The sequence below is a fragment of the Lutra lutra genome, chromosome 18 (assembly GCF_902655055.1).
Source record: "Lutra lutra chromosome 18, mLutLut1.2, whole genome shotgun sequence".
Lineage (NCBI taxonomy): Eukaryota > Metazoa > Chordata > Mammalia > Carnivora > Mustelidae > Lutra > Lutra lutra.
The window spans coordinates 12576205-12601997 of NC_062295.1; the positions used below are offsets into that span (position 1 = coordinate 12576205).

At 54.5% G+C, this 25793-nt stretch overlaps 1 protein-coding gene across 3 annotated transcripts in view; it reads right to left on the reverse strand.

The window, feature by feature from the left end:
* The window catches only part of ABCC6 (ATP binding cassette subfamily C member 6), a 46829-nt gene that overhangs the window by 3576 nt on the left and 17460 nt on the right, over positions 1 to 25793 (reverse strand). For 2 of the 3 annotated variants that reach the window (XM_047714455.1, XM_047714457.1), the window contains 20 exons: positions 24311 to 24472; positions 22518 to 22610; positions 20916 to 21119; positions 19347 to 19493; positions 18405 to 18492; positions 17939 to 18014; positions 16139 to 16265; positions 15757 to 15933; positions 13345 to 13512; positions 12722 to 12896; positions 11230 to 11305; positions 10996 to 11122; positions 9274 to 9481; positions 8016 to 8326; positions 6411 to 6610; positions 4278 to 4404; positions 3196 to 3297; positions 2294 to 2440; positions 437 to 595; positions 190 to 356 (listed from right to left, as the gene is read on the reverse strand). In XM_047714455.1, coding sequence (XP_047570411.1) covers positions 190 to 356; positions 437 to 595; positions 2294 to 2440; positions 3196 to 3297; positions 4278 to 4404; positions 6411 to 6610; positions 8016 to 8326; positions 9274 to 9481; positions 10996 to 11122; positions 11230 to 11305; positions 12722 to 12896; positions 13345 to 13512; positions 15757 to 15933; positions 16139 to 16265; positions 17939 to 18014; positions 18405 to 18492; positions 19347 to 19493; positions 20916 to 21119; positions 22518 to 22610; positions 24311 to 24472 — 3041 coding nt within the window. The remainder of the gene's footprint in view (positions 1 to 189; positions 357 to 436; positions 596 to 2293; positions 2441 to 3195; positions 3298 to 4277; positions 4405 to 6410; positions 6611 to 8015; positions 8327 to 9273; positions 9482 to 10995; positions 11123 to 11229; positions 11306 to 12721; positions 12897 to 13344; positions 13513 to 15756; positions 15934 to 16138; positions 16266 to 17938; positions 18015 to 18404; positions 18493 to 19346; positions 19494 to 20915; positions 21120 to 22517; positions 22611 to 24310; positions 24473 to 25793) is intronic. The other variant, XM_047714456.1, reaches the window with a different exon arrangement.

The following is a 25793-nucleotide window of genomic DNA, read 5'->3' on the forward strand; positions in this document are numbered from 1 at the left end:
TGTTGGTATCTGGGATTGCTAAGGAGTGAAGGGATTCGTACTGTAAGGACTGACTGGGGCGGGTAGTCCCACGGGGGAGGCGGGTTGCCAGGGCGTATTATCCCAGGCTGAGGCAGTGGGGGGAGCCTTGGCCACACCTGCTGCTCCCCCAGCAACTCCCAGGTCCTGAGGGGTGCGGGGCAAGCCTACCTCAGGTTGTGGCCTTGCTCGGCACACTCATACTGCAGCTGGCCCGGGAGGCTGGCCACCACGGCTCTGAGCTGCACCGTCTCCAAGGCCTCCCAGATGGCTTCATCTGTGTGCTCACTCAGCACGTCCAGGTTCGTCCGCAGAGAGCCGGGGAACAGGGTGGAGTCCTGGCCAGAAGAGGCAGTGGCTCAGAGCGGGGCCCAGCCGTGCCTCTCACGTCCGCCCACCCCGTTCCCCCAGACCTCACCTGGGGGATGATGGTGATCCTGGACCGCAGCGTGTGCAACCCCACATGGGCAATGGGGACCCCGTCGATCCAGATCCCCCCCTCGGCTGCCTCCAGGAGCCGCACGAGGCCCCCGGCCAGGGAGGACTTCCCGGCGCCCGTCCTGCCAACAATGCCCACCTGTCAGGGGATGGGAGGCAAAGCTCGTTCTGGCCAGGCCTGGCAGACCATGGGCTGAAGGGCCCCTAAACATCTGTGTAAGGTGTTTCCCCTGCATCCAAGATCCATCCGTCTGTCCATCATCCTTTGAGCACCTGTCCTTCCATCTGTCCCTCTGTCCTCTCATCTGATTACCTTTCCATATACCCATCCCATTCTATCCAACCTTCTTTCTGGACATCATTCCCTTCCCCTCATCTCTCCCATCTTTCCCGCTCTACCCCTTCCCTTCCGTTTCTCCCTCCTTCCACCCTCACCCATCCTTCCATCGCCATCTCAACCTATATCTATCCCGTCCTTCATCCATTCTCCCTCCCAGCCCAGCCATAGCTCATCCATCCATCCGTCTGCCCATCATTGTATCCGCCTCCCCGCCATCCTTCCTCAGTGTTCACTGCTGCATTCTCAACGTCTGACACTCGATGGAGGTTTGGCACGATTTGTTTAAGAAGTGAATGACACATGTCATCCATCATGGGACAGGCACTGTTCTAGCCACCAGGAATAGAGGAAATAGGGAGTCCTTGCTCCAAAGAGCTCCTTGTGTGGTCTGGGAGATAGTACAACTGAGTATGCTTCATTTGAATACAGTGGAATGAACAAGCCCCCTCTATAATCAGACTCAGGGCCTGAAGTTGCCTGGGAATGGGGGGGTGAACAGGGTAACCAGGGAAGGCTTCATGGTGGAGGGATTCTTGAGTGGCATTTTGAGGGGTGAAACGAGTAGGAGTTTGGGGAGGGGGAAGATTCCATGTCAACCACACTAAGTGCTAGACTGTCGACTCCCCAAGGGCAGCACCGGGTGCCCACCTGGCCTGCTGAGGCAGCTGACCCACCGTGTTGGCTAAGTCCCAGCAGGGCAATGCACAGAGACTTGGGCCTGGCCTTGAATGCCAAGCTCAGGAGTTTGGGCTTTTCTCTAAGGGAAGGTGGGAGCAGAAAGCAGATCTCAAGCAGGGAATGACACAGCCAAATAAAGATCATGGGAAAACAGACTAGAGGTACTGAAATGGGAGGCTGGGGGCTCCGGGGCCTAGAGCCGTCCAGGAGGAGGCAGGAAGGAAGTCCAACTGGGTGAGGAGTCCATGGGACTAAGCGCCTGTAAAATGGGTAATCCTAGCACTTCTGCATAGGGCTGTCACAGTAAAACTGCAAATGGCAATAAAACCATTGTTAAACCTTTCTGCAGTATTGGCGATGTCCCAGGCCCTGTCCTGACAGTGTCCGGGTATTAACTCAGTTAAACTTCACAACAGCTCTAGATTGATACTATGATTTCCATTTTAAAGATGGAAAAACTGAGATCAAGACATGAAATGACTTGCCCAAGGTCAGCTATGGCAAAGCCAGGAACTGAGGTCAGGCAAACTGGATAAGGCACATAGAGCATTCAGCCCCCTACCCCAGCACATAGTAGGTGTTCAACTAAAGTCACAGGCAAAAAGAAAGGAGGGAGTCGGGGAGATGCCTCTTGGTTGGGACACCAAGGTGGGCGGGTGGTGCGTTCCACCAAGATGGCGGCAGGTTTGGGCGAGAGTGTAAGTTCAGTTAGGGGGTAACGGATGCATAGATAAGGGGAGCTGAAGCGGAGTGCGGGGGCGGCAGTGCTTGCTCTGGGCCTGGCCTCCATGAGGAGGAGGATGTGGGAGAGCTGCTCACCTTCTCTCCAGCGTGGATCTTGAAGGACACACCCCAGACAGCCAGTGGGAGCTCAGGATGATATCTCAGCCCAAAGTTCCGGAACTCGATCTCCCCGCCGTGAGGCCAGGGGGACCAGGCGGCACAGGTGGGCAGCTTCCAGGGTGCCTGGGGCAGGAGGGGACACAGGATCAGAGGAGCCTCTCTCCGAGGTGTCTCATGAAGTGGCCCACCTCTTTGAGGTTCAGTTTCCCCTTCTGCAAAATGGGTATATTTACTCTCTTTTATAGGTTGTAGGGGATATGGAACAAAATAGTATCTGGAATTATAAAAATAATGCTGGCACTGGCTATTATCATTATTAGCCACTATTAATTGTCAGATGATACCTTCTCTTCCTCTAGAAGGGGTAGACACTCCCCTTCGTGTTTGGGAGGAGGGTGAGATTGCACAGTAGGGGTTATTAAGCAGCTGCTGGCTCTTCCTGGGACCTTGAAAGGGCCCGCTACCTCCGGAGGCCCGGAGGAGCAGTGGGCCCGTATGGAGTGGCTGCAGTGTGCTTGGCCTGCAGTCCTTCCCCGTGGGGTCTCCCACACCCCTCCCGGCACACCTGCCCTTGTCCCTCCCCGGAGCGGATCCTGTGTTACTCTAAATTCGCTGGGAAGCCTCTGTGACGTTGCTAGCACACTGTTGTTACTGCGCTGTCCCACAGCTGTTCCTTATGGCCCCCTGTCACCCAGAATGACCTGCTTTGCCCAAGTGAAGAAGCACAGGAACCAGGATATGTCCCAGCCCCGGTCCCTCTGCTCTTAAGCATTCCTGCTGCACTGACTGCACCTCCAGCCCTCGGTGCTCAGGGCTGTCATGCCTGGAGCGGATCTAGACTCCGGCCCGCACCCCGGTCCCCCATCCTCCACCGTCACCTCCTTGGGCGTCCGGTCATAGTCCTTCATCCGTTCCACCGACACGATGCTGCTCTCCAGGTCCGTCCAGCTGCGAACAGCCCACTGTAGCGTCTGGGTCATCTGGTGGGAGAAGACACCTCAGGCCAGCTTCAGTGAGACCACCCCGCAGGCTTGCCTCAGCCCCCACCCCGAAGACAGTCCCCCAGGTCCTGGGACAGACAAGGGGATGGGGTTTGACTGCAGCTGCCAGGACCCTCCTCTTCCTTCAGTAGAACTGCAGTATCCTTAGTAGGAAGGAGCTTGTCTAACCCATCTTGACGCAGGTGGGGAGACAGGACCAGAGAGGGTGCGTGGCCCTCCCAAGGACACACAGCAGGACCTGGGCTCACTGACTTGCGTTCTGCGATGTTTCTAGCCTTATTTGCCATCATTTTGCCTCGCTGTAAAATGAGGATAGTAAGAATATCCCTGCTGGGCTTGTGGGCAGAGTTAAATGAGTTAATATTTGTCATGCTGTTAGAACAATGCTTCATTCATAAGAAATGCTACTTAGATATGTATATTTTTCCTCCACAGATAGGATCTGACATTAAATATTGTTATTAATAGTTAAAATTTAGGGGTGCCTGGGTGGCTCAGTGGGTTGGGCCTCTGCCTTTGGCTCAGGTCATGATCTCGGGGTCCTGGGATCGAGCCCCGCATCGGGCTCTCTGCTCGGCGGGGAGCCTGCTTCCTCCTCTCTCTCTGCCTGCCTCTCTGCCTGCTTGTGATCTCTGTCAAATAAATAAATAAATAAAATCTTTAAAAAAAATAGTTAAAATTTAGCGAGGTACTACATACATACATATATATATATATACATATATATATATATATATATATATACACGTTTTCTCTATATACCTTATCTCAACTAGTCTTTATAAGGTATGAAGAGATGACTGCCCCATTTTTCAGATGAGCACACTGAGGCTCTGTGAGGGGAGACTCTGGCCCAAGGTCCAGGACGGTCCCCCAGCTGCATTTTCCTCACGGGTTGGCACTCTGTTCCTTGAAGGTCCCACTGGCAGGGGTCTGTCAGTCTCGGGTGTTGGGAGTACCTGGAGGGCGGCGGACACGGAGAAGCCCACGAGGCCAGCGCTGAGGTGCGCCTTGCTAAGCACGGCACACGTGGCGGCCGCCAACACCAGCACCTTCCCCAGCAGCTCCAGGTTGACAACCAGCCACCTGCGAGGAGAGGCAGGAAAGAGCCGGCTCAGCAGGGGACCCTCTCTGCGGGCTTGCTTCTCTGGGCACAGGGCCTCATCATCGTGCCAGCTTGAGTCCCATAGGGGTCCCCAGCCATGGTCCCCTGCACACCCCGGGCCCCACCCAAGCTCGGTGGGTGGGGGAGGTGGATGACCTCCTGTCTCTTCTATGCCCCACCCAGAGCCTGGCACACCGTAAGTGCTCAAGTCAAGTGTTGCCATGGTGCCAACCTTCTGCCTGGGGTGTGCCTGGCCATATCCCTTCCTTGTGCTCCCCCTGCCTGAACCCAACCCCCCTTTTATCTTCGTGCTCATGTTGGGTTGAACGTTGTCTCCTCCAGTTCTCCTGGCCCGTTCCTCCCCTTTCTCTCTCATATGTAACTGATAACTTCATAGCAGTTACCACCCTTTATAAGAAAACTATTTACTCAGTCCTCGACCATCAGTCTCCATTGCCAGATCATGAGCTTGGCGCAGGCAATGGCTTTGTCTTGGTCATGACTGTGTCCCCAGCACCTTAGCACAGGGCCCAGCACTTAGTAGGGGCTCAGTGACTAATATATTGAGTGGATGAATAAATATGCAACCCCTCCTACTGGATTCCTACTCTCCCATTCATCCAACAAGCACATATTAAGCCCCAACTGGACGCCATGCATGCTAGAGGTGCTGGGGACACAGTTTTGAAACCCCTGTCTTCAGGGAGCTCTGGCCTTTACTACATATAGTATCTTGTTCCCCAAACAACCCCACAAAATGGGGTTGTCCCCATTTGACAGGTGAGGACACTAAGGCTCAGAAGAGTTAGGTATGTGACCAAATACACACACGTAACAAGTCTTTGAAGCCACATCGCCCTGACCAATACCAGAAAGCATGCATCTTTCCCAACAGGTCATGGATTTGCAAGGGAGCAGCCCAACAAATGAGTAAGTAACCGGCTTCCTAGACGGCTGACCTTGAGACAGTCCCTGTGTTTCTTTAAATGCCAGTTTAGCCGTCTGTGGAATGAGGTAACATCTGGCTCCTTACAGTTGAAAAGATTCAGTGAGATGTGTCATATGTGACACGGAAATCACTGGGCCTTCCACATAGTAGGCGCTTTCTAAATGTTCAGAAGGGCTTTCCCCGCTAGGTTAGGATCCTGGGAAGACTCAGACAGATCACCCAGAAGGCATATGGGAGTGAGACACTGCCCACAGCCACACGGCCTGAGTCGCAGCTGGCCAGGGACCCAGGGCACAAAGGGGAAAGGAATGCACATTTACTGAGTGCTTACTGTGTGCCTGGCCCTCTCCACACTATGGCACCTGGATTCAAAGCCTGAGTCCACCACATACTGGCTGTGCACCCCTGGGCAAATTCCTAAATCTCTCTGTGCCTGAGGTTCACCATCTCTGGAACAGTCTCTGCCTGGTGAGTTATTAGGACTAAGTGAATAGATCCGTGTACAGTGCCCAGAACCCCGTCGGGCATGCAGGAAGCTTGTTACAAGTACTAGCTGAGTGTATTTACAAAATCCCGATAGCCACCCCATGAAAGCCATCCCGCTCTGACAAATGAGGCTCAGAGAGGTATGTAACTTGCCCAAGATCGCCCAGCTAGGAAGTTGCAGAGATGGGATAAGAGCCCATGCCTGTCTGTGCTCAAAGCCTGCGTTCCCAAAAGGAGGGTGAGGATGCTTCTGTAGCTGCTCCGTGGAGCCGTGGAGGCCAGTCCAGGGGCCTGGCCACAGAGCCGTCTTCCCTTTGGCTGACATGTCTTCCCCCACCTGCCTGCTCCCGGCATGTCTACAGGCCACGTTCCATCTGCTCATGGCACGAACCAAGGGCCCCCATGGGATGCAGCCTCAGTTTTATCCCTGCCTTGCTGTGTGACCTTGGGCAAGCCACTTGGTCTCTCTGGCCACACACTATGACCCTCAGTCTCACTCGTCTGGGTTCCCAGATGGAGTACTATTCTTCTCTGCCCCCAGGCTCTTCTTACCTCTCGGCCACCAGCCGTGGGAAAGTGACTCTCTGGCTCTCGTCCACGTATGCGTCATTCTGAGCCACAAAGGGGCACTGGGCCTGGAAGGCTCTGACCACTGCACTGCCCTGGAAGGTCTCGGCCACATGGGAACACATGCACGAGTGCCTGGCTGACTCCAGGCGTCTGAGCTGGCAGAGGCTGGCCGCATATAGACTCTGCAGTGGGACAGGTGTGGAGGAGAAAAGTCACCGACACAGCAGCACAGGGGAGCCTCGATGACACACTTTCTGACCAGGCTCCGCTACCAGCTTGTTCTGTGACCTTGGGCTAGTTGCTTTCCCTCTCTGGGCTCCCAAATCCTTGCAGAATCAGAATTACATGCGTTCTTTTCCCGGGAAGCTCACCCTCCCATGGCCCAGCCCAGAGCGAGTAAATCAGAATCTCTGGTGGGGTCCCCTTGGCCTTGATATGTTTTAAATAAAACCTTCTGGGTGATTCTCATGCACAGCCAGGACTAAGAAATCCCTCCTCTGGTGTGACTGTCTCATTCCCAGCTCTGAGGCCCCCTTCTTTACTTAGGGCCAGTCGTTTTTGGAACAAAACCATAAAGGACACGGAAGGTAGGTGGCCAAGTGCAACTCACTCCCTTAGCTGGAGCTCCCATGCCAGGTGCTGGGAACCTAACAACACACAAATAACAAGACCGTCATTTGGTGTGAGTTGCTGTTTGCACACAGGCCAGGAGGCTGTGCATGGGCTGAACACCCAAGCTGGGTGCTAGGCTCTTTACAAACAGCATTTACTAATAGGAGGTGGACGTTCGTGGGCTTCACAGTTTATAGACGAGAATGCCTAGGGCCCGGAGGGATAAAGCAGCTGCTTCGGGTCTCTGTGGCAAGTAAGCGGCAGGGCCCGGATTCAGACCCACCTCCACCTACCCGCAAGGCTCTCCCTCCCCGAGTTAAGAGGTCAGAGAGACCACAGCAGTGGCTGTGGCTTTTGTCCTAGGACTATAGCTTTTTTCCTACTCTATTTCTGATTTCCTGGGGTGGAGAGTGAGCTTCCCTCACAGTATCTGCATCAGTAGGTCCTGGATGGGGCCCGAGAATGTGAGTTTCTAAATAGCTCCCAGCTGGCACTGATGCCGTGGGTCTGAGACCACACTTGGAGACCCATGGAGTGAGGACGGAGACAGGGACAGCGTCTTGGTGACCACTGGCCCACTGCACTTCAGGAACGTAAGCCATTAGATTCTGGCCTCTTGTTCCAAGCTAAGGAGGCAACTGCTCAGGCAACAGCAAGAGTCAACCCTACTATGACAGCCTTCGAGACCTTGCTGTGTCTTCTTGGTTTCTAGATCACTGGGAAAGATCAAGCTGATTCCAGCAGCAGCACGATGTGATGTGAGCTACTGAGAACCTGGAGGGGGACGTCTGGGAGATGGAGATGAGTAAAAAGTGTTGGAAACACATTGTGGTTTCTCTGCCTCTGGGAGTTCTTCGAGGGACGGTCCCCAGATGCCCACTGGACAGAAGCTCCCACCCAGAATCCGGCTCAGAGACAGGGGACTGGCTGAGGTGACTTGGGCTGGCCCTGGGAACCTCCTTAGTCTCTTCCTACCTGAAGCCCAGTGTAGAGGGCCACCAGCGGCAGGATGGCCACAGCTGCAAGCGGGGTGGCCACCATAATCGCCAGAATGGCCTCCAGGAGTCCAAAACCATAAATCAGCAAGGACCGGACTTTGTCTGGGATGTCCACATCGACTGTGTCTGTCTCCTTGGAGAAGTGGTTCAGCAGGTTCCCGAGGGGGGTCCGCTCAAAGAAGCCAATGGGAGATGGCACCACATCCCACAGAAGTCTCCGGAAAAGCAGGCTGGATGCCCGGATCCCCGCTAGGAGCACCATGGCCACAGAGGCAAACAGCCCAAGGGCTGGCGGGGAGAGAGAGAGAGAGGGTGTCAGAGCATGAAAGCTGAGACTGCCCCCAACCACCCCATGGTGGCCATCTTCTGTTTCGACCACCTCGACAATCCCTTGATGGAACCACCCTGTAGCGGGCCGGATAGTGAGCCTCCCCACCCTGCAAACTCAAGTCCCCCAGGAACCTCGGAATGGAACCTTATTTGGGAATAGGATCTTTGGAGATGTTTTCAGTGAAAGATCTTGAGAGGATACCACTCTGGACGTAGGGTGGGTTCTAAATCCAGCGACTAATATCATTACGAGAAGAGAAGACAACCAGAGGCACGGTGAGGGGACGTGAAGACAGGCACAGACGCTACAAGCCAAGGACTGCTGGCCCCCAGCAGAAGTGGAAGAGAGAGTGGGACCGATGCTCCATCAGAGCCTCTGAGAAGAACCAGTCCCGCGGAGAGCTCGGCTGTGGGCTTCTGGCTTCAGGACTCCGAGAGATACATTTCTATTGTTCTGAGCTACCAAGTTTGAGGTAATTTCTGTCAGCTATAGGAAACTAACCTAACCCCTTCCTCCTAATGCTGATCTGTGTGCTCGGGATATCACTCACATCCCTCCCCATCGCTGAGGTGAGGCAGACTTTACCCCCAGCCAATCCAAACACCGTGGTTGGTCTGTCCCTGCCCGAGTCCTCAGGTGCCCCTAACAACTGGGGGCCAAGATCCTGCATTTATTTGTTGATGAGTCTGGTACAGGCTCTGGGGGCTCCAGGAGAGGAGGGAAGTGCCGTGGCCCTCATGCCCCCAAGCCTTAGTGGATGGATGCAGGTCTGCCCTCGAGGCCAGGATGTTTGCACGAATGTTCAGGAAGGAGATGGTAAGCCACGGACAGGCAGACCAAGGATCCCTGAACACCTCGGAGGGGGCTGGGAGGATGGAGAGTGAGGAAGGCCAGCAAGGGGTACCTTGGAGGCAGCCTAGGAGCCCGAAGATCGAGCCCCGCAAAGCTGCCTGCGTCTGCCGCCCGTCCACAGTTGGGTCGTCCGCCCACAGGCTCAGCCAGTAGCTGGAGCAGAAGGAGGCCACTTGCTGGCAGAGGAAGAGGAAGAGTACATAGAGGCAGAGTGGAGCCCCTACAGCCCGTAGGTAGGCCAGGTACATGGTGGCCTTCACCTGTAGCACATGGAGGGGAGATGGGGGCAGAGAGAGGCCCCGGGGGAAGGAAGGAAGGAAAGACCATGTGAGGCTCTCAAAACACATTGACAGGGCAGATGGAACCATGATGCAGACCTTATCCATCTTCTCTTGGTGTCCCCCACCTGGAGCACCATCTCTCCTTAAGGCCTCCACCTCGGCTCCAGACCCCCTTTGTCTGCAGAACCCTCAGAGGGCCAGTGGGAGCTGTAAAGGGGATGGGTGGTGGCACTTTCTGGCTTGGGAGTGATTTACTGAGCACATACTATAGGACAGGCATATGTCTCTGGCCCCATCGTAATTCCCACCTGACAGATAAGGAAACTGAGACATAAAGAGGTTTAGACCCTTGACTAAGGTTTAGCTGCCACAAATCTGATGTTCTTCACGTGGTTGTAAGCCAGAGTGAACTTCTGGAAACATTCAACCCAACCCCATCTTGCTGTTGCTGACCTGTTCATGGCTTTTTCTTGCTTTTAGAAGAAATTCCAAACTTCTAGTCTATCTCTCTAACCTTACTTCCTACTATTTGCTGGTCTCATGGGATCCCCTTCTTTTCTCTGGCACCCTAAGCTCCTTCCCACCCCAGAGCTTTGCACCTGCTGTTCCCTCTGCCTGGAATGCTCTGCCCCTGCTCTATCTGTGGCTGGTCCCCAACCCATTGCCCTTCTTTATTTTTTAATAGCATTTATCGTTATCTGATACCACCTTGCTCAGTTGCCTGATTGCTGACTATCTCCCCCCACTAGTAGGCAGTCTCCACCAGAGCAGAGACATCACCTGGCATGGAGTGGGGTTTCTGTACATGTTTTCTGGGTGGATGAGTGGGTGGATGGTTGGGTGGGAAAAAGGGTGATTGGGTGAATGGGTGAATAAATGGGCAGGCGGGTGGATGGGTGAACAAACAAATGAGTCTGTAGATGAGGGGGTGCATAGGTGAGTGGATGGATGGATAGACAGATGGAAGATGGGTAGATGGCTGGATAAATGAATAGGTGGGAGGTTGGGTGAGATAGATGACTGAGGAGATGGGTAGGTGGATGGATGGGCGAGTAGGTTGGACAGGGTGGGTGGTGAATGGGTGGAAATGTAGAAGGACTGAGGAATGAATGAGTAGGCAGGCAGATGGATGGGTGGACACAGCATCATAGAAGAAAAAAAATTGTTTAAGCTGCAAATTCTGACTGTCCTAGATTGAGTCCCAGGTTGGTGCCTTGCTCGCTAGACGAACACAAACTCTTTAAGACCTCAGTTTCCCCATCTCAAAAATGGGGCTATCGTCTAATTCCAGGACAGGTTGAAAGCATTAAGAAATACAAAGTGTCTGGAGTCTTACTTGGCACACAGCAGGCGTTCAATAAAGGGGAGTCACCCTGCTCCCACCCAGTGCTCTATCTATCAGATGGGAGGTCTTGAGCCCCAAGGGGTGGTGGGGCGGGGGAGGTGAGCGCCATAACAGTGGACGCAGAGGGGAAGGAGCAGCTGGCGGTTACCCTGCCATTCTGCACGCTGTCCTCTGCTGTGGGCTGTCCTGCCCACTCGGACTCATCTAGGACAGCCCCTGTCTGGGCCTCTGAGGTGGTACCATCCTTCCCAGGGACTAACTTCATGGACCTGCCACTGAGAGGAAAGGAGGACAAATCAGTTTTCCTGTCTAGGGGGTGTGTGCACCCAACCCTCAAGGCCACTGGTAGCACTCCCTGTGCTTAGCGCCACAGCGGACTCACCTGCCAGGTCCACCTGTGGGCCTCTCACATCCAGCAAAGCCTCTGGGGTCCTTGGCCTCGGTCGTGAGTTCTGTTTCTGCAAGGTCAAAGGAGTCCTGTCACACGATAGGGGTCAGTACTCGGGTTCTGGGCGCTGGCTTTGACTCCCACTGGCTATATGGCATTCACTTGTCTGAGCACCTGTTTCCTCCCATCCAGCTCTTACAACCGCTCTCCATCCTCCCTGGGTTCTTCTGGGAACATTATTCCTTCAATCACTCATTCATTCATTCACTCAGCAGACATGATCACACACCTGCCACAGACTTGTGCCTGGAATGTTCTTTTCTGGTAACTACCCGCCAACCCCAGGAGTCACCTCCCCGAGAAAGGACCCTCCCTCCGACCATCCCCCAGGCCAGACAGGTTCCATCTCCAAGCTTCAGGATGGTGGCACTGTGAGTCAACACTTGGGATTTCTACCAGGGTGAGCCAGTGCTCACCAGATGTTTTCAGACAAGGCAGAGCCTGGGGCTGGGGCCCTGACTGTGTCCTTGCTTTGTCATTGTGGCGGGGGTCAGGGTGGGGGCAGTGTCCAGCCTACTCATGAAAAAGCACGTGCTCTGGAGCCAAGCCGCTTGGGTTCAGCACTACCCACTTAGAAGCCATGTAAGCCTGGGCTTGTTCCTTTACTCTGCACCTCGGTTTTCTCCTCTGTGAAATGAAGGTAAGACAGCCCTGACCTCACAGAGGCACTGAGATGATTCGACGAGCTTGAGCATGGGAGGAGCCACTCATTGTGGGCTCACATTGGTGGCTTCCCTTCTAATGCGTGGTCATTTTTCCAGCACGCATTGTGTTTTCTGGTTATTAGAAGCCCTATACGGGACACCTGGGTGGCTCAGTTGGTTAAGTGTCTGCCTTTGGCTCAGGTCATGATCCCAGGGTTCCGGGATCGAGTCCCACATTGGGCTCCTTGCTCAGCGGGGAGCCTGCTTCTCCCTCTGCTTGTGCTCGCTCGCTCTGACAAATAAATAAAATCTTTAAAAGACAAAAAAAAAGCAGCTGCAGCTGCTCTAGCTAGCATGTCACAGGCCTTCTGGCCTCCAGCCACCAGGTGACCACCTTGCTCAAGTCCTGTAGCAGTTAGGAACCCAGACGGCAGATTTGAACACCCCCAAATTCTAACCTTGTGACCTCAGAACACGTGTCTTTGCCCAGTTTGCTCATTAGAAACAGGGCAGCGAAGACTGTTGTGAAGGGCTGTTGTGCAGATCTGATGAGCTAAGTTATGTAGAGGCCCTTAGCACAGTCCCTGGTTCACAGCAGGTGTCACTGGCTCTAATGGAGGGGATATGTGGCCTCTTCAGAGTGCTGTCTGCTTCCAGGCCTGGGCCCCCACGAAGGCTGTAGCCAGAGCATCCTAGTCATACCAGTGGAATCCTTGGAGCCTTCTCCCCAACCACGGGCGGCAGAAGCCAGCCACAGCCAGCCAGCAAAGCCCAGCCAATACCTCCATCTCCACTGTCTCCTGGATGACTGGCTGCATCCAGAAGGCGCACCAGGGCCCCCTTCCTGTGCAGAAGCTCCTGGTAGGGACCCATCTCGACGATGGCTCCATCTTCCAACACCACGATCCAATCGGCCCGGGGCAGGACGTGGAGCACATGGGTCACGAGAATCCGTGTCTGGCCAGAGACGGGGCAGAAGTTACACTCCTGTGTTTGACCCGGTCTTCCCGAGCTGGGTAGAAGGGGGAGGCAGTGTCCTGGGGCTCAGTTTGGGGGGAGCTCCTCTTCTTGTACTCCTGCTCTCTTTCTTTATGTCCCAGCAGAGCAATAGAAGGTGTCCTTTAAGCTATGTCTCGAAACAAGAAGACTCAGGCTTCCCCTGAACCTGGCCGGTGACCTGAGGGAGCCTGAGCTGGGAACAGTCTAACCATGGGCCCAAAAGCAAGAACTGGCTGCCGCCGTGGGCCACTGAGATGGGGACCTGCTCGTCATGTGGCATTGTCAGAGCCAAAGCCAACCACTGTAGAGGAAACTGAGACTCGAGGAGAGTGGTGGGGAGACAGATGGGGGTTAGGACGCCCCCTGCCTTTGGGCTGTGAATGCTGACATGTTTACCCAAACGTACCGTTCCATGGAGCAGCCCACTAGGCCCGATGACCTGGTTGAAGACGTGCTGGCCGACGTGGGCGTCCAGGGCCGCCAGGGGGTCATCGAGCAGGTACACGGCAGCTTTCCTGTACACGGCCCGGGCCAGGCTCAGCCGTTGCTTCTGGCCCCCGGAGAGACTCATGCCCTGTGGCCACAGGAGAGGGACAGGGGCTTGGTGCATACTTGCTCATCAGAATGAGGGCCAGCTCCCCATGCCCTTCCTATGGGGTCACCTGCCAGCTGCAAACGCTTGCTCTCAAGCCAGTGTCCCTCTCGGTCTCCACCCAGCCGGGCTTCGAGGAGGAGTTAATCCGCATGCTCTGCGCTATCCTCTCCTCCCACCCACTTCTCCCTTGAGTCTGGCTTGTGTTCTCTTTTCCCCACCGTATGGTTCCGCCTTCCTCAGGGACACCAGTCATGTCCCTGTTGTCCAACCCAGTGCTAACCTGTCAGTCCTTATTGTCTTTCATTCATTCATTCGGTCATTCATTCATTCATTCCACTCTCGTTTTCCACATAGGGCTATGACACACCCAATGTTCTGTGCAATACAGAATTCTGTGGGATACAGCAAGCAACAAGACCCAGTCCCTGCTCTCATGTAGCTTATCTCTAACGAGGGAGGATGGGAAACACGTCATCAATAAACAAGTAAAATATATCACCTGAATGAAGACATGAAGAGTAACAAAGTAGAATTAGCATGTATGTTGAACCAGCATGAGCAGGTTTGCTGTGCTGGGTAAGGTGGTCAGGTAAGGCCTCTGCACTAGGGGGACATTTGAGTTGAGACCTGACCGAAGTAAGGGATGACCCATGGAGCCCTGGGAAAGAGCTTTACAGAGAGAACGGCAGGTGCAAAGGCCCTGAGGTAGGAAATAATGCTCTCAGTGTTTAATGAACATCATGGAGAGATCCATGTGGTTGGGGTGAAGCAGAAAAGGGGAAGCAATGATAGGAGATGGAGTCAGAGAGAAAAGTGGGGCCAGACCTTGAGAAGTCTTGTTGCAGACACTCAGGACTTTTGCTTTGACTCTGAGGGAGATGGGAAGATCTTGGAAGATTCCAAGCAGAGAAAGGATGTGGTCTGCCCTACGTTTGAACAGAATCCCTTTAGCTGCTGCACTGGGATTAGCCTATCTGGCATGAAGACAGAAACAAGTAGGGCAGCCACGTAGGGGTGGTTGGACAACACCAGAACACTCTGGGTTTGCTTCGAAGGTGGACCCAACAGGATTTGCTGATGACCAGATACATGGGTGCATGTAAAGGGGAAAATCAAGGATGACACCATGGTTTGGGATCTGAGCTCTGGAGGGATGGAGCTCTGGTCACTGGGGATGGGGATGGGTGGGCAGTTCCTGGGGGAGCACAGGTTTGGTTTAGGATATGATAGCAGGACAGAGGTAAGGGGCAGCAGGCACTCCTTCCTTCTGCAACACCCTCCCTTGGCCTCCAGGATGCCCTGTCCTCCTCCCTGGACAGCCCTCAACCACACAGGGGCCCTCTCTTCTCCAGGAAACCCACTTGTTCCCTTAATAGCAACCCCTACCTTTTCACGCTCCACTCCCTAATCCAAAGTAGGGCAAACTTTTTCTGTAAGGGGCCACACAGTAACTACTTTTTTAAAAAAAAAATTTTATTTATTTATTTGACAGAGAGAGAGAGATCCCAAGTAGGCAGAGAGGCAGGCGGGGGTGGGGGGAAGCAGGCTCCCCACTGAGCAGAGATACCCAAGGCGGGGCTTGATCCCAGCACCCTGAGATCATGACCTGAGCTGAAGGCAGAGGCTCAACCCACTGAGCCACCCAGGCGCCTCAACACAATAACAATTTTAACCCCAGTCTCCGTGACAACTGCCCATCTCTGCCCCTGTCATGCAAAGCAGCCATTGACCATGGTAATGATTGAGTGTGGCCATGTCCGCAATAAGACTGCATTCGAAAAAATGCATAGTGGACTGGATTTGACCTGGGGGTCATAGTTTGCTGACCCCTGCCCAATCTGTAGCTTCAGATGCATAAATCCTATCTATTGGACATCTCTGCCCCAGACCCTTTGGTGAGGCCCAGAGAGGGGAAGCTATCTGACTAATGTCATCCAGAAAAACAGGGCAGGGAGCCCAGATCACCTGACGCCCTGCTGCTGAAAGCCTCTGTCCACCAGTCCCTACCAAGCCTCTGCTTTCGTCTCTATTTGTAATCACTCGCTTATTAGCCACTATGGATTGAGCTCCCATTTGGCCCTGGGCGAAGCCCTCTGTCTGCCCCATTTCCCTGCTCCCTTGTCTCCTCTTCATCCCTCCCTCCACACAGCCCCACAGGTCAGGGAGGCAGTTGGTCCCCAGCTCCGATGCCTCCCCCTGGCAAGAAGGCCCTGAGACCCTCACCTGCTCCCCAATTTTGGTGTGGACCCCAGCAGGGAAGCTGCTCACGTCTGGCCACAGGGCGCAGGCTTCCAGGACCCTCTCCAGCCACAGCGGGTCCAGCTTCTGCCTGAAGCACACATTCTCTACCACGGATGTGTGCTGGACCCAGGCCTCCTGGGGCACGTAGGCCACGGAACCCTAAAATGCAACTCATTTGGCCATTAAAAACCTGATAGGGATGGAGGTAAGAGCGATTTTGGAGAAGGAGGAGAAGCGGGGAGGGGCGGGGAGGAAGGAGGTTAGGAGACGGTTAGAGGGGGGCAGGATTGGGGGGAACAGGGAGGAATGGGAGGACTTTTAGATTGGGGGACATTCTAGCAGACGGGCAGTGGGGCAGCCTCACCTTGATGCTCACCGATCCCTCCACCTTTGACAGTTCCCCGAGGAGGGCAGACAGCAGGGAGGACTTCCCTGCCCCCACGGCACCGACAACAGCCACCAGACGACCCTGCGGCACACTGAGGTTGATCCTGGCAACAAAGGAGGGGAGACATGTCCCTGGGCAGGGCCCAGCTTGAGTCTGTGCAGGACTGGGGAAGCCCAGACGGAGCCAGCCTTCCCCGTGGGTGACTCCTCCAAAGGTCTTTCCCTCTCGCTGTCCCTGTCTGGCGACTCAAGCATCCATCTTCGCCACGCACGTGCGTACGTACGCACGCACGTGCACGCACACGAGCGCGCACGCATAAGGCACGCACAGCCCATGAGTCCATGCACGCAGCCTCCCCCACAAAGTCAGACGAGTGCACACACCCGTGCACACCCCACATGCCACATACATGAACGCGAGCACACATACGGACACGTAAGCACACCCACAAGTGCACGCGCATTTACACAAACACACCTGTTCACACCTGTGAACACCCACAGACACGTATGCACCACACCCACGTACATGTATCCACACACACTCCCTGTTGTGGCAGAAGAGGTTACCCGCCTTGCTCCGGTCTATGTTACTGCTTCAGGCTGCTCATCACGTGCCCTCTGCCCCTACGGTGGGCCGCAGCCCATCCCCCACCCTATTGCCAGAGGGACTGTTAAAACCCAAGGAGGATCATGAGTTCCCTCCGCTGCTCCCCATTTCACTCAGGAGAAAAGGTAAAGTCCCAGCCGTTCCCGAAGGATGCCTAACCTCCTATTGCTCTGTCCCTTAAGCTGCTCTGCCTGGGCCTCACTGACCTCCCCTCTCTCAAAGACTGCAGGCCAATGGTTCTCAAGTGGGAGGTACTGTGGCCCCCACCCACATGTCATTTGTCACACCTGGTGGGGGTCGCTGCTAGAAACTGGTGGGTAGAGATTGGAGGTTCTGCTAAACATCCTACAAGGTCTGGGACAGCCCCTACAACAAAGAAATCTCCAACCCTAATGCTGAGGTAGAGAAACCTTGGTCTAGACACACTCCTGCCTCAGGACCTTTGCACTTGCCGTTTCCATGGCCTACAAAGCTCTTCTCCCAGACACTTGCAAGGCTAATTCCTTCCCTTTATCATGACCTTACTACTCATCCCTCTCTCTTGACATCACTCCCTTGCCCTAATTTCTCATTTGGGTGCCCCCATCAGAAGGTCAGCCCCAAGAGAGCATCGCCTGTGTCTGTTCTCTCCACTCTGTCCCCTGGGCCCCCCACAGCGACTGGCACACAGCAAGCATTTAATAACGACTACAAAGTGACTAGATGACAATCTACATGAAGACTTCCCAGCGTATTTTCTTTCCCTTCTTAATGGGGTGTTGGAATTGGACTGGGATCTTCTGTCACAGAGACCCAGCCAGCACTGTGAGGCTGGAGGAGACCGTGACCCAGGGACTGACACAGGAGAGAGAGAGAAGCAGACATGGCAGGTGAGGCTGGGCCATGGGGCGCCTCTCGGCTAGGCCTCTCTCAGTGTCATCTTGGCCAGCTTGAGGAGCGGGGAGGTGTCCTTCCTGACCAGGGAGGCTCAGACTCTCTCCTGTTCCTCCATCTCCAGGAGTCTGGCTTCCCCAAAACTCTCTGCCCGGGGCTGGTTCTACCGATCTCCCTGCCAGCTGCAGCACAGACTAACCCATTCTCCAGGGCCCAGCTGTCAGAAGCTGCTGGAGCCTCTAGCGTCTGCCTCCTGCCAACGGGAAGGACGTTTCCAGGGAGGCCGGGCTGTACCTGCGCAGGCAGGGCGTGCCCTCCCGGGACCAAGCGAAGGTGCCGTCATGAACGCTGACACAGGTCTCCCCAACAGCTGCGGGGCAGAATGGGGAAACCCAGGTAAGCCATGCTCATCGCACCACGGGGCTTGGAACCCCTCTGATTTTATTTCCCAGATTGAGGAACACACTACCGTGCTTATCTCCCTGGCCATTCTGCATGAGGGCAAGGACCTGGTTGGTTGGAAGGTTCAAGGCTGTATGCCCAGAGTGGCACATAGTAGGTACTCACGAGTCGCTGCTGAATGACTGGGGGGAAAGCAGCATTGCCGTCCTCGTTCCCATGGTACACAGCTGACGGCCTCATCTGCACGTGCCATCCTGGCGCCAGCAGCCCCCCACCCGGGATTTGGTCAAGGGGGCTGCAAGGGCGCTGCCGGTCCTGTCACCCCTCCCGTACCCCTCCTGGCAAAGTCTGCACTCACTGCATCTGGAGGGACTTGAGTCCACAGCCCCAGGTTCCACTTCTTCCAAGCAGAGGAAGGCGGCCAGACGGTCCAAGGACACCCGGGCCTGGGAAAACCAAAGCCCCAGGTCACTGGTGCCCAAAGAGCAAAAAAAAAAAAAAAAAAAAAAAGAACTCGAGCTTTAGGTGTCTGATGCCTTAGGATGTGGAAAAGCTTCCGGTCTCCCGAGCCCAGTACATTTGTAAGGCATTAGCACAAAGCTTTATGGGTCACAGGAAACAGTGTCCATGGAGGTGGGGACCATGATGGTGACAGTGACCTCCCAGCTCCTCTCTCCTAATTAGCATAATAGGGACAATGGGGCTGCTGCCCAGATGAGACCCAGCAGGAGGACGGAGGCTTGTCCAAGGGAGTCATCAGACCATTATCAGAAATAATTCTGGGGGTGCCTGGGTGGCTTAGTGGGTTAAAGCTTCTGCCTTCGGCTCGGGTCATGATCCCAGGGTCCTGGGATCGAGCCCTGCATCGGGCTCTCTGCTCAGCGGGGAGCCTGCTTCCTCCTCTCTCTTTCTGCCTGCCTCTCTGCCTACTTGTGATCTCTGTCTGTTGAATAAATAAATAAAATCTTAAAAAAAAAAAAAAGAATTCCAAACATTGTCCCCCTAGGGTGGCTGTTTAAATAGGGATGCGTCAGCAAGGCCACTTGCCTTCATCTCCATCATGGCCCAGTGTGAGTGGAGACAGCAAGAGACGAGAGTCCACATAAATAATGCTTGGTATGGAAAGGGAATGGGCAGGCTGGTGCGTTGCTGTATCCTCTGCACCTCCCTGCTTCCCTGCGCTGTCCCCCTCCCCCAGGCCGGCCTCCTCCCCTGGGGGCAGTGTGGGGATGCATGGGGTTGGGCCTTCACGCTAAACCCCTGCAAGGCTGCTGAGGGCCTCCCTGCCCCACTGCCTCACCTGGATCACGGAGTTGATGGAGAAGGGCAGGAAAGCCTGAGCCTTGTTGAGGATGGTGAGGACCGTGAGGGTCACAAATGCTTTCTCAGCGTCCATGGCATTCTCCTCGGCCACCAGCGTGTGGACAGCAAACAGAACCAGTGCGACCTGGGCGGGGGGACACAGGGGCGGTGACAATGAGCTGGGAACCTGAGCCAGCGGGCCATCTCCGGGGGCCTGTGTGGCCCAGCCCGCCATGTTGGAACATTGCCCCCCATCCGCCCCTCACCCCAAATTCTGCGAACCCTCCGGCCTCACTCCTTGTTCACGCAGCTGTGCAGTGTTTCTTAAAAAGTATGAGTGTCTTGGGCGCCTGGGTGGCTCAGTGGGTTAAGCCGCTGCCTTCGGCTCAGGTCATGATCTCCGGGTCCTGGGATCGAGTCCCGCATCGGGCTCTCTGCTCAGCAGGGAGCCTGCTTCCCTCTCTCTCTCTCTGCCTGCCTCTCCGTCTACTTGTGAGCTTTCTCTGTCAAATAAATAAATAAAATCTTAAAAAAAAAAACAAATATAAAAAGTACGAGTGTCTTGTTGAAAGGAGCTACGTGTGCAGCCCCCATTCTGGACCAGCAACTCTTGGTTCCTGGCATCTGGGGAGGCCATGACGTTTGATTCTGGTAGCATGTGTGGGTTCTAGACAAGGGTGGGACCTGTGGTTCTAGAACGCCTTGAAGACAACCCTGGAGTTGTGCGCATCAGTGGCACTTGAGCGGAGGGCCCTGGGCACTGGTGGCATCTGTGGTTCCAGATGTCACTGGGTGATGTGAGTTCTAGGTGTTGGCAGTGTTTCGGTTCTAGGTGTCACCTGGTGATGACACGATGGTTGGTGGGTGTAATGGTGACTCAGCCATCCTGCTGGGGAGCTCTCACGGTTCTGAGTGATGGTACTTGTGGTTCTGAGTGTGGATTGTGTCGGCAACCCTGGATGCCTGCCCCTCTCCCCGGGGTGGGGGGTTCTCATCCTTCTGGAAATACCAGTTAAGGTCCATCTACCACCAGCCTTGAATATCTTATGAGGAGCTTGGATTATTTATTTAAGTATGTGGCAGTGAGCCATTGCAGGTTTTTAGCAACAGCGTGACAGGAGTCAGAGCTGTGCCTTGGGAAGGCCGATCGAGCAGCAGTTAGTGAAATGAACTGGAGGACAGGACAGGCACTGTGCCCGTGTGCGGCCGCGGCAGCCATGTGATGGCCAGCATCAGTGCGGAGTGGGGTTCTCCCCCTCCAGCTCCCTGCCCCTGTGCCAGAAGCAGTGGCAGTTCCAGATGCCTGGCACCTTCTACAAGAGAATGACGGACCTTATTAGCCACGACCACCTTCAGGGGAATTATCTAAGTGGTTAGTTGGTTCAGCACAAAGCAAGGATCCCTGACAGAGGGAAGGATCCAGGAGAGCTACATTTGAGCGATGGGGTGGTCTGGAAAGGATCCAGGATCTGGGGGGCAGGGGCACCACCTACCTCAACCCCCCACCCCCACCCCAAGCACTCCCTCCCTTAGTCTGTGCTGTACAGAGAGGCCAGGGTGACCTCACCAGAAACGTGGACACTTGGAAGGACACCAGAGACACGGAAAAGAGGAGGTTGGAGGTCCTCAAGGCGCCCAGCTCCTGGCTCCGGATGCGCAGGATTCTTTCTAGAAAGGCTCCCTCCCAGCCGTGGGACTTGACTATCTTCATATTCCCCATGATGCTGCTCGTGAGCCGTGCCCGAGAATCCTTCTGTCTCATGTGCTCTTGCTGGGACCGGAGGGAGGAGGAGGGCAGAGGTCAGAGAAATGTCAAGAATTCCCCTTCTGCAAAACCATCACACCCCGCCTTTAGCAAATGCTGTTGATTCTCCCTCCATGCCAGGCCCCAAACTGTCTGCCTTTCAACATCGCCGTCCCCACCATCCTGGCCCAAATTGTGGTCATCTTGCCCCTGGACCACTGTTGGTGCCTCCTCCCTCCTGTCCCTGTGCTTCAGCCCTCATTGTGGTTGGGACAGATCATGGGCCATCACAGAAGGAAGCAAGACTGGGGTAGGGGTGGAAGAGACAGACCCCTGAACCAGCCTGCAGTGACACGAGAGCTATGATGAGGAGGGACCGAGCACACAAAGAATGGGTAAATGAGGTGGACAGGATAGATGGAGGGGACAGCATGACCCAGAGGACAGACAGTGTGGTCCAGGAGGGTGTGGGGGAGGGGGAGCTGGGCTGGACAGTACTGGGACATGGAGGTCAGCCAGAGGAATTTGGGCTGAGTTTCCCTGTGTTGCACCAAGGAGGGACATCCTCCCCAGAGCAGGTGTGGAGAATGCCTTAGAGGAGGCCAGACAGGAGGCTCCAGAAACAGTCTGAGACCGATCTTTCTCTAGCCTCCCTTCCTCCCTCCCTCCCTCCATCCATCCAAGTGCCAGGTGTCCTTCTAGAAGCTGAGATCGCATCAGTGCATATTCCCAAGCGCTGTGAAAGTTCCAGTCTCATGAAAGAGAGACAGCAAATCCAAGAGCCAGGCACGAAGTGACAAGTGCTATGGAACCAGACATCACAGGCCAAGTTGACTAGCCACTGGGCATGAAGGGGAGGGACATGTTGCTATGGTAACCAGGGACCAGTGAGGGCTCAGGGGTGGGGAGAAAGGGCCCTCTTGGGGGAGGGCTAGTCCTAGGCAGAGGAAACCAGAGGAGCAAAGGCCCTGAGTAGAGCTTGAGGATGGGGGGAGGACAGTGGGGGAGTGGAGTGAGCGGGGGCAGGGGGCCAGGAGGCGAGCCCAGATCACAGCTGGCCTGCTAGACACTGCAGGATCTTGGCTTTGACTCTGAAGGAGATGCCCGGGTAGGGATGAGGGCAGAAGCAGAGACTCAGGGAGTGTGAGACAGGGGCAACATTCTGAATGTATCTGCTGATGGATGGAATGTGAGAAAAAGATGCATCAAAGCTGACCCGTGGCTGGCTTGTGGCCTGAATGCTGGAGGGGTGCAGCAGCTGTCTGCTGAGATGGGGATACTGGGCGGAAGGCAAAGGTCTGAGTGACGTGAAAGGCTCATGCCACTCTGTCCCCCCTCCCCTCCCCACCTCCCCTTACCTGCACCAATGTCAGTCCCATTCTTCCTACTTCCCACCCAGCGTGTCCCTTCTCCCAAATGTCATACCTGATGCTGTTTCCTCTTCTTGGTGATGAAGAAATTCAGGGGGAGGAGGCTCATGAAGACAGCGATGGCAGTGAGGGCAGAGACTCCTAGAAGCTGGAGACAGAGAGGGTGGAATGCCACAGGACATCTCCAGGAGCCCAGCTGATGTCCCCAAGAGATTTGGTCAGACTTGGGTCCTAAGGTAAGGGATGCCAGGGAAGCTGATGAGAGCAGCCAGTGGACACCTGCTGAGGATGGCGTCCTTCTCTGTCACGTTGGGGAACGATCCACCTCACCCAGGGGTGCTGGAGTCCCATTCAAGTAGGTCATGCTTCTAGGCAGGACAGGGCAAGGGTGTGTGCCTGACCAGAACGGTGAAGTCGGATCTCCAGAGTCAGGGTCAGAGTTCAAATTCCCGGCCCTGGCCACTTACTGGTGTGGCCTTGGGCAAATTACGTACCCTCCCTAAGCTGCAGCTCGGACCCTGACTCCTGGGTGAGGTGACTTTAGAACAGTTATGTTCCTTCTTGCCTGTGGTTTCTCTATCTGGAAAATGTGGAGGTGGGGTTGGTGTAAATGATTTCTAAGGGGTTGTGACTATTTGAAATTCCACCCGAGGTCACGTGCACCCAGTTTCTAGACAAACCCCACCCGTCTTCAGACCATGGCCCTTGTTTTCCCCTCTCAGTCTGAAGGAAGGCTATTTCCCTAACTTTATTTATTTATTTTTTTTAAAGATTTTATTTATTTATTTGGCAGAGACAGAGATCACAAGTAGGCAGAGAAGCAGGCAGAGAGAGAGAAGGGGGGCAAGCAGGCTCCCCACTGAGCAGAGAGCCCGATGTGGGGCTCGATCCCAGGACCCTGAGATCATGACCCGAGCCGAAGGCAGAGGCTTAACCCCTGAGCCACACAGGTGCCCCCTATTTCCCTAACTTTAAACACGGAGCTTGCCAGGATCATTTGTGCAACAATTGTGCCACCCAGTGGCGAAGCGGAGAAGTGCCCAGAAGGCCAACACCGGCCCCCAGCCAGCGTGGGGAAAATAATGCAAGAATGGTGAGGGGAAGGTGAAGCTTTCTCTGGCAAAAACAGTTATCACTTGGGAAACACGCTACAAAAGCTACCTGTGGCAACCTCGATGTCCATCTTCCCCCTCTTAGCCAGGTTTCAGGGGGGACCCTCTGATGTTCGGGGATCAACTCCCCAAAGGCCAGGGAAGTAATGGGTGTGTCTTTGGCGGATTTGCTTGGATCAGGGGCCCGCCCGCCCATTTACTCTGCTTTTTTCCGTGTCCTTCCTTGCCCTCTCTCTTCCTGATAATAACATCTAACATTTATTTATTTTAAAGATCTATTTATTTGGAGAGAGAGAGAGAGAGAGCGCTCGCACGAAAGCACAAGCTTGAGAAGGGGGAGGGGCAGCGGGAGAGAATTTTCACTCAGGCTCCCTGCTCTGCGCGGAGCCTGACAGGGGGCTTGGTCTCAAGACCTGTGAGATCATGACCTGAGCCAAAACCACGCGATGGACGCTCAACTGATTGAGCCAACCAGGCGCCGTTCACATCTAACATTTATGCACTGCAGGGCAGTAACTGTTGGAAGCTATGCCCACTGCATGGTGGGCCCTGGATACAAGGTAGCAAGTCAGAAGGTGTCCTGGCCCCAGGCCCCACAGGGTGGGGGACAGTAGGAGGAGATAACACACAGTCACCAGGACATACAGTGAGCACATAGCCCTGGATGGTATTGGGAAGTAGTCCCCGCCCACAACCACTGATAGCCCTGCCCAGGGGTCTGTGAATTAGGGCATACCTGCCAGAGATAGATGAAGCAGATGGCCATCCAGATGATGGTCATCCACAGCCCGTTAAGGTAGATGAAACAGTCTATCAGTCGCTGTACATCCACGGACACCAGATTGACCACATCACCCACAGCACTGGCCTTTCTGGAAGCACTGGATAGGACCAGGACCTGGGCAGGGTGGGAGGATCGAGATCTCAGTCCAAGGGAGGGACAGGACGAGTACGTCCCTCTGTCCCCCTGCCTGGATGGAACAAGGGCACAGCAGCCTGGCCGGCCTGGATCAAAGCTGGTCTGCCCTTTGCTGGCAGAGGCAGGTCTCCGTGCACGCATCTGTAAAGTGGGCCAGGAAACCTCCCAAGCCGCCCTTCCAGGGGCCGTCAGGAGAATTCAGAGGATGACAAAAACAGAAATGTTCTGGGACCCCCCAGACCACTGGAGTGACAAGTTAGTAGCATAACACGCCAAACCCTGGGGTTTATAATGATAATGGTGGTCCTTTGCTGAGTGCTCCCTACGTCCCAGGCCCTGTGCTAGGTAAGCCGTGTCGTCATTTTCTGGGACGGAGCAGATCCCACAGCCAGATGGAGGAGGGGCTGCGGCATTTCATTCCATCTGCAAGGCCACAGATAAAATGCTCTATTTTTATATCATTAAGGAGAAAAAAAAAATCAGTGCAATTAACTTGAAACATACTAGACATATCTTGATTACAGAAGGGTTAAAAAAGTGATCAGAGAATCAGTGAAATGCAGAATGACTCACCCCACTCTACAGCCAAGGAAACTGAGGCACAGAGAAGTTGACCAACTTGCCCAAAGTTGGAGGGCTTTCTAAAGTCTGGGCCAAGCTTGGAATCCGGGATACAAGGCCCGACTCGAGCTAGACGGGGTGGCAGACCAACCCCCATGGGCATTTCAGGTACCCCTCACACCCCAACATAGTTCTCTGGCAGCCCCAGATGTGCCCTGGCTCTGGGGTCACAGTGGACCCCATCCAGCCCATTGAATGCTAGATTCTATTTTCAATCTTCTCTGCTGAATGTATGAGGGAAGAAGTAAGGGGGTGAAGGAGTGAGTCCAGAATGACTGAGTAGAAAATTAAAAAAAAAAAGATCTTTTTAGGGGCACGTTGATGGCTCAGTTGGTTAAGCATCTAGCTCTTGACCACAGCTCAGGTCTTGATCTCAGGGTCATGAGTTCAAGCCCTGCATTGGGCTCCAATGCTGGGCATGGAGCCAACTTAAAAAAAAAAATCTTTAAATCTTTATTGAGTACCTACTCTGAGACTCACAGTGAACCGAGTGCTAAGAATATGGCTGTGAACCACAGAGGCAGGTGGCTTGCTCTCCCAGGAGCAGAGTTTGAGCTGGGGAGGAAAATTAAATAAAGACTTAGAGTTCATTCTCTTTTTTAAAAGATTTATTTATGGGGCACCTGGGTGGTTCAGACAGTTAAGCATCTGCCTTCAGCTCAGGTCATGATTCCAGGGT